Source organism: Oncorhynchus mykiss, chromosome 12 (assembly GCF_013265735.2).
Source record: "Oncorhynchus mykiss isolate Arlee chromosome 12, USDA_OmykA_1.1, whole genome shotgun sequence".
Classification (NCBI taxonomy): Eukaryota; Metazoa; Chordata; class Actinopteri; order Salmoniformes; family Salmonidae; genus Oncorhynchus; species Oncorhynchus mykiss.
Genome location: NC_048576.1, coordinates 62,455,097 through 62,477,520, shown reverse-complemented (window position 1 = coordinate 62,477,520; position 22,424 = coordinate 62,455,097). Strand labels below are relative to the sequence as shown.

Genomic DNA, 22,424 nt, shown 5'->3' with positions numbered 1-22,424 from the left:
TAAAAAAAAAAGTGTGATAAACCAGTTTTTCTTTTGGCTGCATTCTGGAAAAGGTAAACAATTAAGCTACATATGTTATTGAAACATGTGCTCTTAGAGAATGAAACAGAAGTTTACAGAACTGCATCTCAAAGTTCAATTCCTTTTATATCCTAAATCAAACGTAGACGTGGACTATTTCTAAATTAGTCTAATATTAGAATGAGTGTTCAAATTCTTCCTATTTTCTTCTAAGGATACAACACACACACAATTTTCACCAATAACTTCTGTAGTTAGACCTGCACTGTAGCATTGCTTTTGGCTGATACTACTGCTTTAGTTGTTTCCAATAGAATGTTACTTTGAAATAAACAAAGTTTGTTTTAAATTAACAGTCCGAGATGAAGAGGTCAAGGCGAGAGCATTTACTCTGCCCAAAATCTTTCTTTCAAATTACTTGAGGATTATGATCGAATAGAAGTTTCGTAATGTTTAAACTTTTACAAATGTACTGATATATGTGTTGTACTGATATATGTGTATGCATGTGGTATTCCAGAAACTTTGAGAAATATGAAGTTTATTTGTGCGTGGTATTCACACACGTACCTGCCCTCTCATTGGCTGGAAAGGTCCCACCTGATCTTGCCTGTCTTCATTCGTTGAGCACATGTATTTCCATTGTTAGAGTGGTCACTCGGCTCTCTTATCAATTTAATAAATAATCTTTGCTTTAGGTCATGTGTATGAGAGGGATCGTCTTTAAATGACCTGCCTAGTTCCTGTTGAAATTCTAAAGGTGATTGGCTACGCTTTGTGAGGGTGGATTTCACTGACGCATTCCGTTTGGAACAATAAATAGAGCGAACAAGGCTCCTTCCAGTTCACAAGTCTGAGAAGACGCATGAAGAAGTTCTTGCTTCAACAGTGATTGAACGGAACTCCTCTGCCTTCGTCCCACATTAGAACATTACGAATTGATAACATAACACATTCTTGAACTAATAATAGCGAAATAGTCTAAGAAACTCTATTTTTGTACTTTTCATTTCGATATAAAATAAAATCTGACGAGATGGAGTCTCAGATCCGCCAGAACTATCACCACGATTGCGAAGCTGCCATCAACCGGATGATCAATTTGGAGATGTTTGCATCCTACACCTACACTTCAATGGTAAGGAGTCTACCAAGATGACCGTTTTGTTGGTTTACCTGTGTATTATTATGCCTGGGTCTAAATGTCTTTTCACTTGACTTTTCTGTAGGTCTAGACAATTAATAGCCAATAATTTAACTCGGTGAAGGCTAAGGCTATTAGACCCTCCGGGTAGGTATAGCATTCAAATGAAGCCGGGAATATATCCTACCTTGGTCAGAGGGCGTAACAATTCATTGACAGGTTAATTGTCAGGTTACAAAGTATACTACGGACTAGACTAGACTGATTCATGCCTATCAGCAATCTTAGTTGCCACAACAATATCAGAATGCTGTCATATTTGTTTCTTCTAACCACACTGTTTTGTTTATCCACGCAGGCTTTCTATTTCTCCCGTGATGATGTGGCGCTGCGTGGCTTCGCGCATTTCTTCAAGGAAAACAGCGACGAGGAGCGGGAACACGCCGACAAGCTTCTCTCCTTCCAGAACAAGAGAGGTGGACGCATTTTACTCCAGGACATCAAGGTGCGCCTTGAGCTTCAAATACTTATATTGTAGACTGATAGAGAATGTCTTTACTCCATGAAGGAAAGTGTCTACAGAGTTAAGTTGATCTGGAGAACCTGGAATAGTCTTAAACATACTGCCTCTAACCACTGATCTGAAAGTGTGAGAGGTATAACTCTGTTCACTTTATCTTACCTTAATGTCTGCTTGTAGCCCCTAACCCTCCTGTGTTCTCTCTGTCCTGTATAGAAGCCAGAACGTGATGAATGGGGCAATGGGCTGGAGGCCATGCAGTGTGCTCTGCAGCTGGAGAAGAATGTGAACCAGGCCCTACTGGACCTGCACAAGATTGCCTCTGACAAGGTTGACCCCCATGTAAGTTATGGTGGAACCACATGTATGTATCACATAGAATACAGGTACTGTCCTAGGAGATGATCAGGATGTTGTAGCTCTGATAACTAATGACACAGGATTGTGTGACCTGCTTCTTCACACGCACACAATAGTCCACATATGCACACAATGCATAAGGGGCGGTAGGTTGTCTAGTGGTTAGAGCTTTGGTCCTCTAACAAAGGTTGCTGGATTGAATCCCCTAGCTGACAAGAGAACTATTCTGCCCCTGAACACGGGAACCCACTGTTCCACGTAAGGATGTCATTATAAATAAGAACTTGTTCTTAACTGACTTGCCTAGTTAAAAAAAAATCAAAGCTAGAAACACATTATCTGCCCTTATGCCATTACCACCAGGCTCTTGTGTGTTACTGTACCTACAATAGTCTGTATTCATTATCTTGTCTGACCTGTGTTTTCCCTCTTTAGCTGTGTGACTTCCTGGAGACTCATTACCTGAATGAGCAGGTGGAGGCCATTAAGAAGCTGGGTGACCACATCACCAACCTCACCAAGATGGATGCTGTCAACAACAAGATGGCAGAGTACCTGTTTGACAAGCACACCCTGGGAGGCCAGAGCTAAACCACTTCCATCCCCAGGCTACGGCCTCCAGGCTCAGACCAGGACTCCTGACTTCTCTGATCGATCCTCCTGGCTTTGCATTTATAAGGGAGGGGAATGTTAAACTGGTTCATTGCAACACTGCTGTGACATTGATGTTTCTGTTGACAACACTACTGTATATTGGATGCAATCTTCTTGTAAAACAATAAAAAAATATCACTGAAGTTTGTTTTCTAAGTGTTGACCTGTAGTAATGGATGTTGTATCAGTCTATTCATGTTCATTGCTCTTTTACTGAGCATCTTCAAACCAGTGATAAATACTGACAATTGTATTCCTACTAGTGGCTCTGGGTCATAACAATAGAAGTTTAACATGAGTTTTATAAAGGACGCTATGACCACAGAGGTTGTCCTTTACTGTATCTTGTAATAGTGCCATGTCAACTCTAGCTCCATAGGAGTTAAATGGTTAATTACAGTTGATGTAGACCATTACTCTGCGCATCACAAGTTTTGACAGCCTAGAGGTCAATCAAAACCGTGAGCCAGCGGTTATGGCACATTTCTCTAGTGATGGGAAGTTCGGCTCTTACTGACAAATCTTCACTACATGTGTTTATTTCAGTTGGTAATCTCCAATAGTTCCCCTACAGCAAACTATGAACTGAATACTCAAAATAGTAATGATTCTACAAGCGTCTAGTTCACCATAAGGGTCTCATTGGAGCTGTCATGGTTGCAACGCTACTGTTACTTTACTGAACACTAATTTTGGTAAATAACAGGCAAGTTAGAGTTTAACACTTGAATGGAAAATAATATTGATTTCAATATATAGATATAGTAAGTTAGTTTCTGGGGGGCGGACCATTTGGTTAAAGGGGAAAATAGGCTAATGGGAACTGTAACCAGCGATGGCATTTTCAATTACTCCTAAACTTTTCTCTTTGTGCAACAAAGTATTGACATGGTAAAATAAAGTACGTTTGTATGGTATTCATTTGGTTTATATTTAGGGTAAAGTTTCACAGCTTTGTCATTCTATTTGAAAATATATTTTACACAAAGCCACACAGAGGGCCAGAGATTTGTAATCTGATGTACCGAAAAAGGCAGCTAGATGGCATCTGATTAAATTGCATATTCCTTAATTTACCAACATTTGTATTTCTTTTCATGGGGTCCGGCAAATTAAAGGCAGTTCTATACAATGAAACTAACCTTATATTACTAAATAGATTTCACAAAACATTAAGGTTTCCCACTCAGGCCACTACTCTACTACCACGCATCTACAACACAAAATCCATGTGTGTGTGTATATATAGTGTATATGTTGTGTTTTTATGGTTTTAAATATGACTTTACTGCTTGCATGAGTTACTTGATGTGGAATAGCAGCCATGTCATGGCTCTCTGTGGTACTGTGCACCTCCCATAGTATGTCCTGGACTTGGGAACTGTGAAGAGACCTGGTGGTATGTATTGTAGCTCTCTGTGTACATTTAAGGGTGAGCCGTGCAGGCCAGTTCTGGGCCAATTGTAATTTTCCTAAGTCCTTTTTTGTGGCACCTGACCACATGACTGGAGAGTAGTCCAAGTGCGACAAAACAAGGGCCTGTAGAACCTACCTTGTTGATAGCGTTGTTAAGAAGGCAAAGCAGTGCTTTATAAATTGACAGATCTATCCCCATCTTAGCTAGTGTTGTATCAATATGTTTTTACCATGTCAGAAGTTTAGTCTCAACTTGTTACATTTCCACATTATACATTACAAGATTTAGTTGAGGTTCAGGGTTTAGTGTTTTAATTTTGTCCCAAATACAATGACTTTAGTTTTTGAAATTCATGTATTTAGGACTAACTTATTTCTTGCCACCCATTCTGAAAATTATTGCAGCTCTTAAGTGTTGCAGTGATTTCACCTACTGTGGTAGCTGATGTGCATAGTGTTGAGTCATCAGCATACATAGACACACAGGCTTCACTCGGCACCAGTGGCAAGTCATTAGTAAAGATTGAAAAAGTAAGGGGCCTAGACAGCTGCTCTGGGGAATGCCTGACTCTTCCTAGATTATGTTGGAGAGGATTCCATTAAAGAACACCCTATGTGTTCTGTTAGACAGGTAACTCTAGATCCACAATATAGCAGGGGATGTAAAGCCATAACACTTACGGTTTTTCCAGCAGCAGATTATGATCAATCTTGTCAAAAGTGCCTTTGTTTATTTTTAATCTTTATTTAACTATGCTAACTAAGTCGGTTAAGAACAAATTCTTATTTACAATGACGGCCTACCAAAAGGCAAAAGGCCTTTCACGACACTACATAAAGAGAGACCTAAGACAACAACATAGCATGGTAGGCAGTAACAGGTCCGTTGTAACAGATAGGCCTACATTATTCAGTGTATATACATCCTTGGCTGAGTACCAGTGGAAAGTTTGGGACAGTCAGGTAAGCAATAGTCTATGTTGCTAGCAACAAGATAATGTTTTGAGTTTATGATCTAGCTCACTGGTTCTCAAACCTAGTCCTGGGGACCCAAACGGGTGCACATTTTTGTTTTTGCCTAGCACTACACAGCTGATTCAAATGATCAACTCATCAAAAGGCTTTGATTTGAATCAGCTGTGTCGTGCTTGGGAAAAAAACTAAAATGTGTACACCTTTGGGTCCCCAGGACCAGGATTGAGAACCACTGATCTAGCTAATGATTAGCACACTGGGGTAAATGTAGATGGGCAACCCCATGCAACCCCATAACACAGGTTATCATGCTTATTGCTAAATAACACACCTGCCTGATAATATGGACCGATACGGTATTTGGCATTTGTTTTTAGTCATTGCAGCTTAAGGTGGCAATACCAGTTATTGAGTGTAAGGGGGAAATTACTTTTTCACACCGGGGAATTAGGTGTTGCGTAACTTGGTTAATTAAATAAATAAAATAAGTATATATTTTTTGTAAACTCATGTTCCCTTTATCTAATATTAGGTTTTGGTTGAAGATCTGATAACATTCAGTATCAAAAATATGCAAAAATAGAGAAAATCAGAAAGGGGGAAATACTTTTGTAAAACACTGTATATATACACTGAGTGTATGAAACATCAAGAACAACTTCCTAATATTGAGTTGCAAACTCCATTTTTTTCCCTCAGAACAGCCTCAATTCGTTGGGGCAAGGACTCGATCTACAGGGTGTCGACAGCGTTCTACAAGGATGCTGGTTCATGTTGACTACAATGCTTCCCACAGTTGTGTTAAATTGGCCAGATAACACTATGTGAGTTGGATCATTCTTGATACACACAGGAAACTATTGAGTGTGAAAAACTAAGGGGTGTGGTGGTGATTTTCTAAACTGATAGTTACACCTACAGTATACAGTAATATTGAAAAATATTGTTACTTGAGTTGTGATTGGGGTATAATACTTGTTGGGTATTACTGCATTGTCGGAACTAGAAGCACAAGCATTTCCCTACACTTTCGCTACACTCGCATTAACATCTGCTAACCATGTGTATGTGACAAATAAAGTGGCACTGGTGTCTGAGGCACTGCATCTCAGTGCAAGAGGTGTCACTACAGTCCCTGGATCAAATCCAGACTGTATTACATCCAGCTGTGAATGGGAGTCCCATAGGGTGCTGCACAATTGGCTGTGTTGTCTGGGATAGGTGTCATTGTAAATAAGAATTTTTTCTTAACTGACTTGCCTAGTTAAATAAATGAAGCACCTCTCTGCAGCTTTTGACATTATTGATCATAATCTACTGCTGGAAAAAGCGTAAGTGTTATGGCTTTACATCCCCAAATATATTGTGGATCTAGAGTTACCTGTCTAACAGAACACAGAGAGTGTTCTTTAATGGAATCCTCTCCAACATAATCTAGGTAGTCAGGCATTCCCCAGAGCAGCTGTCTAGGACCCTTACTTTTTCAATCTTTACTAATGACTTGCCACTGGCGCTGAGTGATGCCTGTGTGTCTATGTATGCTGATGACTCAACACTATACACATCAGCTACCACAGCAGGTGATATAACTGCAACACTTAAGAGCTGCAGTCAGTTTCAGAATGGGTGGCATGAAATAAGTTAGTCCTAAATTCATTAATTTCAAAAACTAAAGGCATTGTATTTGGGACATAATATTAAAACACTAAACCCTAAACCTCAACTAAATCTTGTAATGAATAATGTGCAAATGTAACAAGTTGAGACTAAACTTCTGTCATGGTCAAAACATATTCTTAGCTACTGATACAACAGTAGCTTAGATTGGGATAGGTCTGTCCATAATAAAGCAAAGCTCTGCCTTCTTATCAACGCTATCAACAAGGTAGTGTCATGACGTTGGCCTGGGGGTAGATTTATGACAGTCATAAATACCTCTTCCCCCCTTTTTCCTCTCTCTACCCTACTGATGTTACATTTACAAACCCCTTGGTTAACATAGAGATTCTGGTAACATCAGAAGGTGGCGGGAAATGAACTATATTCTGGTAATCCGACCAAATGAACATATGCGGTGGTACTTAAGGAATGTCATGTCAGTTCGGTTGTCATCTGATACATTCTCATCAATGATAAGATGACAAACTCTACAGTGGAAAGTCTACACATCAGAGTTATCGGATTCACATGGAATTGTTGTTCAATTTAAATGTTTGAATATGAAAGTATTCGTGATGCGATGAAATGTGATTTTAGCTTCTAAAATGTGAGATTTGGGTTTTCATAAGGCTCTGCTCAATCAGTGGCCCGCCCCTGTGAAGGGACATGGGCTATAACACTTTTCAAACACGCCCTCCTCTCCCTACCTATATAAAGCCTTGACGACAATATAACCTCCTGTTCCGAGGATGTGAGGACGACGGTCCGATGTCAGGATGGTTCAGATAATAACTACAGAACGAAGCCAACATCATCGTGAGCTTTGGTTGTGAATGGTATGAACTTTGAACTCTTATTCACTACAGAAGTGATACCTCCTAGCCGTTGAGTTAGCAACAGCAGCTGCAAACGCAGGTTAGGAAGGAACAGACAGAGTATCCCATCTACCACACAATGACGTTACTACAACTTATCCAATTTACCAGCAGAGACATTCTTCAAAGGACAAAGGACTAGGTTGGGCAACACGGCCTTCCATCTACCACCAACCTACCGAAGCGCAGCTCAGAGTAAATATTTATTGCATTTTCCTTTTCCAAATGGGCGGTAATTTAGAATGCATAAGATACTGTATTTATGATAGCACAGCTTCTTCCTTTGATACTCAGTCTTCCCGCTCTTTCACTCAAACCCAGACCCTTTTGTTTTGTGGAACAAGCTGTCATATCTGTTCCGCCCGCTAGGGACGTTTTCCTTTATGACGTAATTTGTAATCGAGGTATAATTCATTCTTTGTATATGTAATTCTGTGTGATTAGTTAGGTATTTGGTACATAAATAATTAAACCCAATATTGGATTGCTGATTCAACTTGTTAGCCAGGGTTCGTGAAGATAACCAAGAATTTACAACTTTCAGATGAGACTGAATTAAGGTGACGATTAATATTGACTGCTATATTGATGTAAAATATTACTAGTTCTTTAAGAGTTTATTCGGAAGAAACAGCTCAAAAATATTATTTTGTGGTGCCCCGACTCTCTAGTTAATTACATTTACATGATTAGCTCAATCAGGTAATATTAATTACGGAGAAATTATTTTATAGAATAGCATGTCATATCACTTAATATGGCATATCCAAAGACACGACAGAAGGTTCTACAGGCCCTTGTTTTGTCGCACCTGGACTACTCTCCAGTCATGTGGTCAGGTGCCAAAAACGACTTAGGAAAATTACAATTGGCCAAGAACTGGGCAGCACGACTCACCCTTAAATGTACACAGAGAGCTTACATTAATATTATAAATATCAATCTCTCATGGCTCAAAGTAGAGATTTACTTCATCACTACTTGTATTTGTGAGAATTATTGACATGTTGAATGCACCCAGCTGTCAGTTTAAACTACGAGCACACAACTCAGACACCAATGCATACTCCACAAGACATGCCACCAGGTCTCTTCACAGTCCCCAAGTCCAGGACAGACTATGGGAGGTGCACAGTACTACAGAGAGCCATGACATGGCTGCTATTCCACATCAAGTAACTCATGCAAGCAGTAAAATAAGATTTAAAATTAGATAAAAATACAATTTATGGGACAGTGGGGACAGTGAAGAGACACATTTGCACTATAGACACACACATGGATTTTGTGTTGTAGATATGGTATAGTGGCCTGAGGGCAAATCTTAATGTGTTGTGAAATCTGTTTTGTAATGAAAGGTTAGTTTTATTGTATAGAACTGCCTTTAATTTGCCAGACCCCATGAAGAGTAACTGCTGCCTTGACATCAGCTAATAGGGATCCATAAATACAATTGTTGGTAAATTAAAGATTATGCAATTTAATCAGATGCCATCTCAAGGCCTTTTGGGGTATGTCAGAATATCCCAAAACTCTGGCCCTCTGTATTGCCTTTTCATGTCAAATATGTTTTCAAATAGAATGACAGTTGTGAAACTTTACCCTAAATATTAACCAACTTAGTGAATACCATTACCATAAAAATGTACTCAATTTTACCATGTCAATACTTCTTAGTTGTAAATGTTGGTGACAGTTGTGAAAAGTAGCAATTATTGAAAATGCAATTGCTGATTAGACACTTCTCATTAGGCTATTTTCCCCATTAACCAAGTGGTCTACTTTAAACTCATGTACTATATGGACACATTTACAATGTCGATCAATCTCTTCCAGTTAAAGTTAAGCCTGCCTGTCAATTACCAAAATGAACATATTCAGTAAAGTACCAGTAGCTCTGCGACCATATGACAGCTCCAATAAGCCCCTTATGGTGAATGAGAGGCTTGAAGACTCATTACTATTTGGAGCATTCAGTTCTTTGATGTAGGGGAACAATTGGGCATTACCAACTGAAATAAATAGAAAGATTAATTTCGTGTCAGTAATAGCAAAACTCCATAAAAAAAGCACCATAACAGCTGGTTAACAGGTTTGATTGACCGCTAGGCTGTCTAATAAACTTGTGATCCACAGCGTAAAATGTATAAATCAATTGTAGGTAACCATTTCAATCCTATGGCCCTAGAGTTGACAATTTCTGCTCTTAATTTACATGGCACTATTACCAGATACGGTAAATGACACCCTCTGTGGTGAGAGGTAACGTCCTTTATTAAACTTCTCCTATTGTTATGACCCTCAGCCACTAGTAGGTCTACAATTGTCAGTATTTATCACTGGTATGAAGATGCTCAGTAAAAGAGCAAAGAACCGGAATAGACTGAAACATCATTACAGGGCAACACTTAGAAAATCCCAACAAAAACCTAAGTGAAATGTTTTATTGTTTTACAAGATGCCTTGCCTCCAATACAGTAGGGTTGTCAACATAAACACCTCAATGTTACAGCTGTGTTGCACTGCACCAGTTTAATACTCCCCTCCCTATAAATGCAAAGCCAGTAGGATCTATCAGAGAAGCCAGGAGTCCTGGTCTGAGGCTGGAGGCCGTAGCCTGGGGATGGAAGTGGTTTAGCTCTGGCCTCCCAGGGTGTGCTTGTCAAACAGGTACTCTGCCATCTTGTTTTTGACAGCATCCATCTTGGTGAGGTTGGTGATGTGGTCTCCCAGCTTCTTAATGGCCTCCACCTGCTCATTCAGGTAATGGGTCTCCAGGAAGTCACACAGCTAGAGGGAAAACACAGGTCAGAAAAGAAAATGAATACAGACTATTGTAGATACAGTAACACACAAGAGCCTGGTGGTAATGGCATAAGGACAGATGAGGTGTCTGCAGTAAACATTTTTAACTAGCGAAGTCCGTTAAACAAACACTTATTTACAATGACATCCTAACGTGGAACAGTGGGTTAACTGCCTTGTTCAGGGGCAGAATAGTTTTACCTTGTTGCTGCATTGAATCCCCTAGCTGACCTTTGTTACTGGCCCAACAATCTAACCACTAGACAAGCAGCGGCCCCTTACGTATTAGCTGCATTGTGCGTGAAGCAGGTCACACAATCCTGTGTCATTAGTTATCATCTCCTAGGACAGTACCTGTATTCTATGTGATACATACATGTGGTTCCACCATAACTTACATGGGGGTCAACCTTGTCAGAGGCAATCTTGTGCAGGTCCAGCAGGGCCTGGTTCACATTCTTCTCCAGCTGCAGAGCACACTGCATGGCCTCCAGCCCATTGCCCCACTCATCACGTTCTGGCTTCTACACAGGCCAGAGTGAACACAGGAGGGTTAGGGACTACTAGCAAACGTTAAGGTTTGGATAAAGTGAACAGTGTTACATCCCTCACACTGTTTCAGTTCAGTGGTTAGAGGCAGTATGTTTAGCAATACTCCAGGTTCTCTAGATCAACTTAACGCTGGACACTCCATGGAGTAAAGACATTTTCTATCAGTCTACAATCTAAATGTGTTCGATGCTCAGGTGCTCACCTTGATGTCTTGGAGTAAAATGCGTCCACCTCTCTTGTTCTGGAAGGAGAGTAGCTTGTCGGCGTGCTCCCGCTCCTCATCGCTGTTCTCCTTGAAGAAATGCGCGAAGCCACGCAGCGCCACATCGTCACGGGAGAAATAGAAAGCCTGGGTGGATAAACAAACATTGTAGTTAGAATGCTGTCATATTTTTTCTCTTTTTCTGTTGTTGTGGCAACTAAGCTTGATGATAGGGATGAATCAGTCTAGTCTAGTCCGTTGTCTACTTGATAACCTGACATTTAACCTGTCAATGAGTTGTTACGCGCTCTGACCAAGGTAGGATAGATTTCCAACTTCATTTGAATGCTAGATCTACCCGAAGGCTCTTAATGGCCTAGCCAAGTAAAACTCAAATGTACTTCACGGAGTTGAGATTGGCTATTAATTGTCTAGGCATACAGAAAAGTAAAGTGAAAAGACATTTAGGCCCAGGCATAATAACACAGGTAGATCAACAGAACGGTCATCTTGGTAGACCCCTTACCATTGAGGTGTAGGTGTAGGAGGCAAACATCTCCAAGTTGATCATCCGGTTGATGGCAGCTTCGCAATCGTGGTGATAGTTCTGGCGGATCTGAGACTCCATCTCGTCAGATTTTATTTTATATCGAAATGAAAAGTACAAAAATAGAGTTTCTTAGACTATTTTGCTATTATAGTTCAAGTCAGTGATATGTTATCAACCCGGAATGTTCGATAACGCGGGACGAAGGCAGAGGAGTTCCGTTCAATCACTGTTGAAGCAAGAACTTCTTCATGCGTCTTCTCAGACTTGTGAACTGGAAGGAGCCTTGTTCGCTCTATTTATTGTTCCAAACGGAATGCGTCAGTGAAATCCACCCTCACAGAGCGTAGCCAATCACCTTTAGAATTTCAACAGGAACTAGGCGGGTCATTTGAAGACGAGCCCACTCATACACATGACCTAAAGCAAAGAGTATTTATTATATTGACAAGAGAGCCGAGTGACCACTCTATCAATGGAAATACATGTGCTCAACGATTGAAGACAGGCAAGATCAGGTGGGACCATTCTAGCCAATGACAGAGGAGGTACGCGTGTGAACACCACGCACAAATAAACTGCATTTTTCTCAAAGTTTCCGGAATGCCACATGCATCCACTTATATCAGTACATTTGTAAAAGCTTAAACATTACGAAACTTCTATTCGATCGTAATCCTCAAGTAATTTGAAAAAAATGGGCTTATCTCACGCAGACATATTATGGGCGGAGTAAATGCTCTCGCCTTGACCTCTTCATCTCGGTCCGTTCTTACTTTGTTTATTTCAAAGTAACATTCTATTGGAAACAACTAAAGCAGCAGTATCAGCCAAAAGCAATGCTACAGTGCAGGTCTAACTACAGAAGTTATTGTTGAAAAATGTGTGTGTGTTATATCCTTAGAAGAAAATAAGAAGAATTTGAACACTCATTCTAATATTAGGCTAATTGAGAAATAGTCTACTTCTACTTTTGATTTGGAATATTAAAGGAATTTAACTTTCAGATGCAGTTCTGTAAACTTCTGTTTCATTCTCTAAGAGCACATGTTTCAATAGCATATGTAGCTTAATTATTTACATTTTCCAGAATGCAGTCAAAAGAAAAACTGTAGGGTTTATCACACTTTTTTTTATGTCAGCTCATTTTTCAATATGAGGTATGGGAATACAGTAGTGGACAGAGAAAGAAAGGCTGGCTTTTGTAGAAATGGTATTTGTTGATACACCTTTCGGTGTATCTTTGCTGATGACTCAACACTATACACATCAGCTACCACAGCAGGTGATATAACTGCAACACTTAAGAGCTGCAGTCAGTTTCAGAATGGGTGGCATGAAATAAGTTAGTCCTAAATTCATTAATTTCAAAAACTAAAGGCATTGTATTTGGGACATAATATTAAAACACTAAACCCTAAACCTCAACTAAATCTTGTAATGAATAATGTGCAAATGTAACAAGTTGAGACTAAACTTCTGTCATGGTCAAAACATATTCTTAGCTACTGATACAACAGTAGCTTAGATTGGGATAGGTCTGTCCATAATAAAGCAAAGCTCTGCCTTCTTATCAACGCTATCAACAAGGTAGTGTCATGACGTTGGCCTGGGGGTAGATTTATGACAGTCATAAATACCTCTTCCCCCCTTTTTCCTCTCTCTACCCTACTGATGTTACATTTACAAACCCCTTGGTTAACATAGAGATTCTGGTAACATCAGAAGGTGGCGGGAAATGAACTATATTCTGGTAATCCGACCAATTGAACATATGCGGTGGTACTTAAGGAATGTCATGTCAGTTCGGTTGTCATCTGATACATTCTCATCAATGATAAGATGACAAACACTACAGTGGAAAGTCTACACATCAGAGTTATCGGATTCACATGGAATTGTTGTTCAATTTAAATGTTTGAATATGAAAGTATTCGTGATGCGATGAAATGTGATTTTAGCTTCTAAAATGTGAGATTTGGGTTTTCATGCTCAATCAGTGGCCCGCCCCTGTGAAGGGACATGGGCTATAAAACTTTTCAAACACGCCCTCCTCTCCCTACCTATATAAAGCCTTGACGACAATATAACCTCCTGTTCCGAGGATGTGAGGACGACGGTCCGATGTCAGGATGGTTCAGATAATAACTACAGAACGAAGCCAACATCATCGTGAGCTTTGGTTGTGAATGGTATGAACTTTGAACTCTTATTCACTACAGAAGTGATACCTCCTAGCCGTTGAGTTAGCAACAGCAGCTGCAAACGCAGGTTAGGAAGGAACAGACAGAGTATCCCATCTACCACACAATGACGTTACTACAACTTATCCAATTTACCAGCAGAGACATTCTTCAAAGGACAAAGGACTAGGTTGGGCAACACGGCCTTCCATCTACCACCAACCTACCGAAGCGCAGCTCAGAGTAAATATTTATTGCATTTTCCTTTTCCAAATGGGCGGTAATTTAGAATGCATAAGATACTGTATTTATGATAGCACAGCTTCTTCCTTTGATACTCAGTCTTCCCGCTCTTTCACTCAAACCCAGACCCTTTTGTTTTGTGGAACAAGCTGTCATATCTGTTCCGCCCGCTAGGGACGTTTTCCTTTATGACGTAATTTGTAATCGAGGTATAATTCATTCTTTGTATATGTAATTCTGTGTGATTAGTTAGGTATTTGGTACATAAATAATTAAACCCAATATTGGATTGCTGATTCAACTTGTTAGCCAGGGTTCGTGAAGATAACCAAGAATTTACAACTTTCAGATGAGACTGAATTAAGGTGACGATTAATATTGACTGCTATATTGATGTAAAATATTACTAGTTCTTTAAGAGTTTATTCGGAAGAAACAGCTCAAAAATATTATTTTGTGGTGCCCCGACTCCCTAGTTAATTACATTTACATGATTAGCTCAATCAGGTAATATTAATTACGGAGAAATTATTTTATAGAATAGCATGTCATATCACTTAATATGGCATATCCAAAGACACGACAGAAGGTTCTACAGGCCCTTGTTTTGTCGCACCTGGACTACTCTCCAGTCATGTGGTCAGGTGCCAAAAACGACTTAGGAAAATTACAATTGGCCAAGAACTGGGCAGCACGACTCACCCTTAAATGTACACAGAGAGCTTACATTAATATTATAAATATCAATCTCTCATGGCTCAAAGTAGAGATTTACTTCATCACTACTTGTATTTGTGAGAATTATTGACATGTTGAATGCACCCAGCTGTCAGTTTAAACTACGAGCACACAACTCAGACACCAATGCATACTCCACAAGACATGCCACCAGGTCTCTTCACTGTCCCCAAGTCCAGGACAGACTATGGGAGGTGCACAGTACTACAGAGAGCCATGACATGGCTGCTATTCCACATCAAGTAACTCATGCAAGCAGTAAAATAAGATTTAAAATTAGATAAAAATACAATTTATGGGACAGTGAAGAGACACATTTGCACTATAGACACACATGGATTTTGTGTTGTAGATATGGTAGTAGAGTAGTGGCCTGAGGGCAAATCTTAATGTGTTGTGAAATCTGTTTTGTAATGAAAGGTTAGTTTTATTGTATAGAACTGCCTTTAATTTGCCAGACCCCATGAAGAGTAACTGCTGCCTTGACATCAGCTAATAGGGATCCATAAATACAATTGTTGGTAAATTAAAGATTATGCAATTTAATCAGATGCCATCTCAAGGCCTTTTGGGGTATGTCAGAATATCCCAAAACTCTGGCCCTCTGTATTGCCTTTTCATGTCAAATATGTTTTCAAATAGAATGACAGTTGTGAAACTTTACCCTAAATATTAACCAACTTAGTGAATACCATTACCATAAAAATGTACTCAATTTTACCATGTCAATACTTCTTAGTTGTAAATGTTGGTGACAGTTGTGAAAAGTAGCAATTATTGAAAATGCAATTGCTGATTAGACACTTCTCATTAGGCTATTTTCCCCATTAACCAAGTGGTCTACTTTAAACTCATGTACTATATGGACACATTTACAATGTCGATCAATCTCTTCCAGTTAAAGTTAAGCCTGCCTGTCAATTACCAAAATGAACATATTCAGTAAAGTACCAGTAGCTCTGCGACCATATGACAGCTCCAATAAGCCCCTTATGGTGAATGAGAGGCTTGAAGACTCATTACTATTTGGAGCATTCAGTTCTTTGATGTAGGGGAACAATTGGGCATTACCAACTGAAATAAATAGAAAGATTAATTTCGTGTCAGTAATAGCAAAACTCCATAAAAAAAGCACCATAACAGCTGGTTAACAGGTTTGATTGACCGCTAGGCTGTCTAATAAACTTGTGATCCACAGCGTAAAATGTATAAATCAATTGTAGGTAACCATTTCAATCCTATGGCCCTAGAGTTGACAATTTCTGCTCTTAATTTACATGGCACTATTACCAGATACGGTAAATGACACCCTCTGTGGTGAGAGGTAACGTCCTTTATTAAACTTCTCCTATTGTTATGACCCTCAGCCACTAGTAGGTCTACAATTGTCAGTATTTATCACTGGTATGAAGATGCTCAGTAAAAGAGCAAAGAACCGGAATAGACTGAAACATCATTACAGGGCAACACTTAGAAAATCCCAACAAAAACCTAAGTGAAATGTTTTATTGTTTTACAAGATGCCTTGCCTCCAATACAGTAGGGTTGTCAACATAAACACCTCAATGTTACAGCTGTGTTGCACTGCACCAGTTTAATACTCCCCTCCCTATAAATGCAAAGCCAGTAGGATCTATCAGAGAAGCCAGGAGTCCTGGTCTGAGGCTGGAGGCCGTAGCCTGGGGATGGAAGTGGTTTAGCTCTGGCCTCCCAGGGTGTGCTTGTCAAACAGGTACTCTGCCATCTTGTTTTTGACAGCATCCATCTTGGTGAGGTTGGTGATGTGGTCTCCCAGCTTCTTAATGGCCTCCACCTGCTCATTCAGGTAATGGGTCTCCAGGAAGTCACACAGCTAGAGGGAAAACACAGGTCAGAAAAGAAAATGAATACAGACTATTGTAGATACAGTAACACACAAGAGCCTGGTGGTAATGGCATAAGGACAGATGAGGTGTCTGCAGTAAACATTTTTAACTAGCGAAGTCCGTTAAACAAACACTTATTTACAATGACATCCTAACGTGGAACAGTGGGTTAACTGCCTTGTTCAGGGGCAGAATAGTTTTACCTTGTTGCTGCATTGAATCCCCTAGCTGACCTTTGTTACTGGCCCAACAATCTAACCACTAGACAAGCAGCGGCCCCTTACGTATTAGCTGCATTGTGCGTGAAGCAGGTCACACAATCCTGTGTCATTAGTTATCTCCTAGGACAGTACCTGTATTCTATGTGATACATACATGTGGTTCCACCATAACTTACATGGGGGTCAACCTTGTCAGAGGCAATCTTGTGCAGGTCCAGCAGGGCCTGGTTCACATTCTTCTCCAGCTGCAGAGCACACTGCATGGCCTCCAGCCCATTGCCCCACTCATCACGTTCTGGCTTCTACACAGGCCAGAGTGAACACAGGAGGGTTAGGGACTACTAGCAAACGTTAAGGTTTGGATAAAGTGAACAGTGTTACATCCCTCACACTGTTTCAGTTCAGTGGTTAGAGGCAGTATGTTTAGCAATACTCCAGGTTCTCTAGATCAACTTAACGCTGGACACTCCATGGAGTAAAGACATTTTCTATCAGTCTACAATCTAAATGTGTTCGATGCTCAGGTGCTCACCTTGATGTCTTGGAGTAAAATGCGTCCACCTCTCTTGTTCTGGAAGGAGAGTAGCTTGTCGGCGTGCTCCCGCTCCTCATCGCTGTTCTCCTTGAAGAAATGCGCGAAGCCACGCAGCGCCACATCGTCACGGGAGAAATAGAAAGCCTGGGTGGATAAACAAACATTGTAGTTAGAATGCTGTCATATTTTTTCTCTTTTTCTGTTGTTGTGGCAACTAAGCTTGATGATAGGGATGAATCAGTCTAGTCTAGTCCGTTGTCTACTTGATAACCTGACATTTAACCTGTCAATGAGTTGTTACGCGCTCTGACCAAGGTAGGATAGATTTCCAACTTCATTTGAATGCTAGATCTACCCGAAGGCTCTTAATGGCCTAGCCAAGTAAAACTCAAATGTACTTCACGGAGTTGAGATTGGCTATTAATTGTCTAGGCATACAGAAAAGTAAAGTGAAAAGACATTTAGGCCCAGGCATAATAACACAGGTAGATCAACAGAACGGTCATCTTGGTAGACCCCTTACCATTGAGGTGTAGGTGTAGGAGGCAAACATCTCCAAGTTGATCATCCGGTTGATGGCAGCTTCGCAATCGTGGTGATAGTTCTGGCGGATCTGAGACTCCATCTCGTCAGATTTTATTTTATATCGAAATGAAAAGTACAAAAATAGAGTTTCTTAGACTATTTTGCTATTATAGTTCAAGTCAGTGATATGTTATCAACCCGGAATGTTCGATAACGCGGGACGAAGGCAGAGGAGTTCCGTTCAATCACTGTTGAAGCAAGAACTTCTTCATGCGTCTTCTCAGACTTGTGAACTGGAAGGAGCCTTGTTCGCTCTATTTATTGTTCCAAACGGAATGCGTCGGTGAAATCCACCCTCACAGAGCGTAGCCAATCACCTTTAGAATTTCAACAGGAACTAGGCGGGTCATTTGAAGACGAGCCCACTCATACACATGACCTAAAGCAAAGAGTATTTATTATATTGACAAGAGAGCCGAGTGACCACTCTATCAATGGAAATACATGTGCTCAACGATTGAAGACAGGCAAGATCAGGTGGGACCATTCTAGCCAATGACAGAGGAGGTACGCGTGTGAACACCACGCACAAATAAACTGCATTTTTCTCAAAGTTTCCGGAATGCCACATGCATCCACTTATATCAGTACATTTGTAAAAGCTTAAACATTACGAAACTTCTATTCGATCGTAATCCTCAAGTAATTTGAAAAAAATGGGCTTATCTCACGCAGACATATTATGGGCGGAGTAAATGCTCTCGCCTTGACCTCTTCATCTCGGTCCGTTCTTACTTTGTTTATTTCAAAGTAACATTCTATTGGAAACAAGTAAAGCAGCAGTATCAGCCAAAAGCAATGCTACAGTGCAGGTCTAACTACAGAAGTTATTGTTGAAAAATGTGTGTGTGTTATATCCTTAGAAGAAAATAAGAAGAATTTGAACACTCATTCTAATATTAGGCTAATTGAGAAATAGTCTACTTCTACTTTTGATTTGGAATATTAAAGGATTTAACTTTCAGATGCAGTTCTGTAAACTTCTGTTTCATTCTCTAAGAGCACATGTTTCAATAGCATATGTAGCTTAATTATTTACATTTTCCAGAATGCAGTCAAAAGAAAAACTGTAGGGTTTATCACACTTTTTTTTATGTCAGCTCATTTTTCAATATGAGGTATGGGAATACAGTAGTGGACAGAGAAAGAAAGGCTGGCTTTTGTAGAAATGGTATTTGTTGATACACCTTTCGGTGTATCTTTGCTGATGACTCAACACTATACACATCAGCTACCACAGCAGGTGATATAACTGCAACACTTAAGAGCTGCAGTCAGTTTCAGAATGGGTGGCATGAAATAAGTTAGTCCTAAATTCATTAATTTCAAAAACTAAAGGCATTGTATTTGGGACATAATATTAAAACACTAAACCCTAAACCTCAACTAAATCTTGTAATGAATAATGTGCAAATGTAACAAGTTGAGACTAAACTTCTGTCATGGTCAAAACATATTCTTAGCTACTGATACAACAGTAGCTTAGATTGGGATAGGTCTGTCCATAATAAAGCAAAGCTCTGCCTTCTTATCAACGCTATCAACAAGGTAGTGTCATGACGTTGGCCTGGGGGTAGATTTATGACAGTCATAAATACCTCTTCCCCCCTTTTTCCTCTCTCTACCCTACTGATGTTACATTTACAAACCCCTTGGTTAACATAGAGATTCTGGTAACATCAGAAGGTGGCGGGAAATTAACTATATTCTGGTAATCCGACCAATTGAACATATGCGGTGGTACTTAAGGAATGTCATGTCAGTTCGGTTGTCATCTGATACATTCTCATCAATGATAAGATGACAAACACTACAGTGGAAAGTCTACACATCAGAGTTATCGGATTCACATGGAATTGTTGTTCAATTTAAATGTTTGAATATGAAAGTATTCGTGATGCGATGAAATGTGATTTTAGCTTCTAAAATGTGAGATTTGGGTTTTCATGCTCAATCAGTGGCCCGCCCCTGTGAAGGGACATGGGCTATAAAACTTTTCAAACACGCCCTCCTCTCCCTACCTATATAAAGCCTTGACGACAATATAACCTCCTGTTCCGAGGATGTGAGGACGACGGTCCGATGTCAGGATGGTTCAGATAATAACTACAGAACGAAGCCAACATCATCGTGAGCTTTGGTTGTGAATGGTATGAACTTTGAACTCTTATTCACTACAGAAGTGATACCTCCTAGCCGTTGAGTTAGCAACAGCAGCTGCAAACGCAGGTTAGGAAGGAACAGACAGAGTATCCCATCTACCACACAATGACGTTACTACAACTTATCCAATTTACCAGCAGAGACATTCTTCAAAGGACAAAGGACTAGGTTGGGCAACACGGCCTTCCATCTACCACCAACCTACCGAAGCGCAGCTCAGAGTAAATATTTATTGCATTTTCCTTTTCCAAATGGGCGGTAATTTAGAATGCATAAGATACTGTATTTATGATAGCACAGCTTCTTCCTTTGATACTCAGTCTTCCCGCTCTTTCACTCAAACCCAGACCCTTTTGTTTTGTGGAACAAGCTGTCATATCTGTTCCGCCCGCTAGGGACGTTTTCCTTTATGACGTAATTTGTAATCGAGGTATAATTCATTCTTTGTATATGTAATTCTGTGTGATTAGTTAGGTATTTGGTACATAAATAATTAAACCCAATATTGGATTGCTGATTCAACTTGTTAGCCAGGGTTCGTGAAGATTACCAAGAATTTACAACTTTCAGATGAGACTGAATTAAGGTGACGATTAATATTGACTGCTATATTGATGTAAAATATTACTAGTTCTTTAAGAGTTTATTCGGAAGAAACAGCTCAAAAATATTATTTTGTGGTGCCCCGACTCCCTAGTTAATTACATTTACATGATTAGCTCAATCAGGTAATATTAATTACGGAGAAATTATTTTATAGAATAGCATGTCATATCACTTAATATGGCATATCCAAAGACACGACAGAAGGTTCTACAGGCCCTTGTTTTGTCGCACCTGGACTACTCTCCAGTCATGTGGTCAGGTGCCAAAAACGACTTAGGAAAATTACAATTGGCCAAGAACTGGGCAGCACGACTCACCCTTAAATGTACACAGAGAGCTTACATTAATATTATAAATATCAATCTCTCATGGCTCAAAGTAGAGATTTACTTCATCACTACTTGTATTTGTGAGAATTATTGACATGTTGAATGCACCCAGCTGTCAGTTTAAACTACGAGCACACAACTCAGACACCAATGCATACTCCACAAGACATGCCACCAGGTCTCTTCACTGTCCCCAAGTCCAGGACAGACTATGGGAGGTGCACAGTACTACAGAGAGCCATGACATGGCTGCTATTCCACATCAAGTAACTCATGCAAGCAGTAAAATAAGATTTAAAATTAGATAAAAATACAATTTATGGGACAGTGAAGAGACACATTTGCACTATAGACACACATGGATTTTGTGTTGTAGATATGGTATAGTGGCCTGAGGGCAAATCTTAATGTGTTGTGAAATCTGTTTTGTAATGAAAGGTTAGTTTTATTGTATAGAACTGCCTTTAATTTGCCAGACCCCATGAAGAGTAACTGCTGCCTTGACATCAGCTAATAGGGATCCATAAATACAATTGTTGGTAAATTAAAGATTATGCAATTTAATCAGATGCCATCTCAAGGCCTTTTGGGGTATGTCAGAATATCCCAAAACTCTGGCCCTCTGTATTGCCTTTTCATGTCAAATATGTTTTCAAATAGAATGACAGTTGTGAAACTTTACCCTAAATATTAACCAACTTAGTGAATACCATTACCATAAAAATGTACTCAATTTTACCATGTCAATACTTCTTAGTTGTAAATGTTGGTGACAGTTGTGAAAAGTAGCAATTATTGAAAATGCAATTGCTGATTAGACACTTCTCATTAGGCTATTTTCCCCATTAACCAAGTGGTCTACTTTAAACTCATGTACTATATGGACACATTTACAATGTCGATCAATCTCTTCCAGTTAAAGTTAAGCCTGCCTGTCAATTACCAAAATGAACATATTCAGTAAATTACCAGTAGCTCTGCGACCATATGACAGCTCCAATAAGCCCCTTATGGTGAATGAGAGGCTTGAAGACTCATTACTATTTGGAGCATTCAGTTCTTTGATGTAGGGGAACAATTGGGCATTACCAACTGAAATAAATAGAAAGATTAATTTCGTGTCAGTAATAGCAAAACTCCATAAAAAAGCACCATAACAGCTGGTTAACAGGTTTGATTGACCGCTAGGCTGTCTAATAAACTTGTGATCCACAGCGTAAAATGTA

At 39.7% G+C, this 22,424-nt stretch overlaps 3 protein-coding genes across 3 annotated transcripts; 1 reads left to right on the top strand and 2 right to left on the bottom strand.

Moving 5' to 3' along the window:
- Positions 1-709: 709 nt before the first annotated feature.
- LOC110537954 (ferritin, middle subunit-like) lies at positions 710-2,842 on the top strand. The gene is made up of 4 exons (XM_021624438.2): positions 710-1,159; positions 1,524-1,670; positions 1,902-2,027; positions 2,481-2,842. The coding sequence occupies exons 1-4, from the start codon at positions 1,058-1,060 to the stop codon at positions 2,634-2,636; spliced, it is 531 nt and encodes a 176-aa protein (XP_021480113.1). The 5' UTR covers positions 710-1,057; the 3' UTR covers positions 2,637-2,842.
- A 7,210-nt stretch (positions 2,843-10,052) lies between these two features.
- On the bottom strand, positions 10,053-12,161 carry LOC118937700 (ferritin, middle subunit-like). Its single transcript, XM_036938015.1, has 4 exons — positions 11,710-12,161; positions 11,184-11,330; positions 10,828-10,953; positions 10,053-10,414 (listed from the first exon to the last, which is right to left on the bottom strand). The coding sequence occupies exons 1-4, from the start codon at positions 11,809-11,811 to the stop codon at positions 10,259-10,261; spliced, it is 531 nt and encodes a 176-aa protein (XP_036793910.1). The 5' UTR covers positions 11,812-12,161; the 3' UTR covers positions 10,053-10,258.
- A 4,223-nt stretch (positions 12,162-16,384) lies between these two features.
- Positions 16,385-18,479, bottom strand: LOC118937699 (ferritin, middle subunit-like). The gene is made up of 4 exons (XM_036938014.1): positions 18,039-18,479; positions 17,513-17,659; positions 17,157-17,282; positions 16,385-16,746 (listed from the first exon to the last, which is right to left on the bottom strand). The coding sequence occupies exons 1-4, from the start codon at positions 18,138-18,140 to the stop codon at positions 16,591-16,593; spliced, it is 531 nt and encodes a 176-aa protein (XP_036793909.1). The 5' UTR covers positions 18,141-18,479; the 3' UTR covers positions 16,385-16,590.
- Positions 18,480-22,424: the final 3,945 nt, after the last annotated feature.

Bases quoted from the DNA above. Each gene is read 5' to 3' on its own strand.
- LOC110537954 (XM_021624438.2), top strand. From the start codon at position 1,058: ATGGAGTCTCAGATCCGCCAGAACTATCACCACGATTGCGAAGCTGCC. The intron at 1,160-1,523 runs GTAAGGAGTCTA...TTATCCACGCAG, and splicing joins CCTACACCTACACTTCAATG to GCTTTCTATTTCTCCCGTGA. The intron at 1,671-1,901 runs GTGCGCCTTGAG...TGTCCTGTATAG, and splicing joins TTTTACTCCAGGACATCAAG to AAGCCAGAACGTGATGAATG.
- LOC118937700 (XM_036938015.1), bottom strand. From the start codon at position 11,811: ATGGAGTCTCAGATCCGCCAGAACTATCACCACGATTGCGAAGCTGCC. The intron at 10,954-11,183 runs GTGAGCACCTGA...TGGCCTGTGTAG, and splicing joins TTTTACTCCAAGACATCAAG to AAGCCAGAACGTGATGAGTG. The intron at 10,415-10,827 runs GTAAGTTATGGT...TTTTCCCTCTAG, and splicing joins CTGACAAGGTTGACCCCCAT to CTGTGTGACTTCCTGGAGAC.
- LOC118937699 (XM_036938014.1), bottom strand. From the start codon at position 18,140: ATGGAGTCTCAGATCCGCCAGAACTATCACCACGATTGCGAAGCTGCC. The intron at 17,283-17,512 runs GTGAGCACCTGA...TGGCCTGTGTAG, and splicing joins TTTTACTCCAAGACATCAAG to AAGCCAGAACGTGATGAGTG. The intron at 16,747-17,156 runs GTAAGTTATGGT...TTTTCCCTCTAG, and splicing joins CTGACAAGGTTGACCCCCAT to CTGTGTGACTTCCTGGAGAC.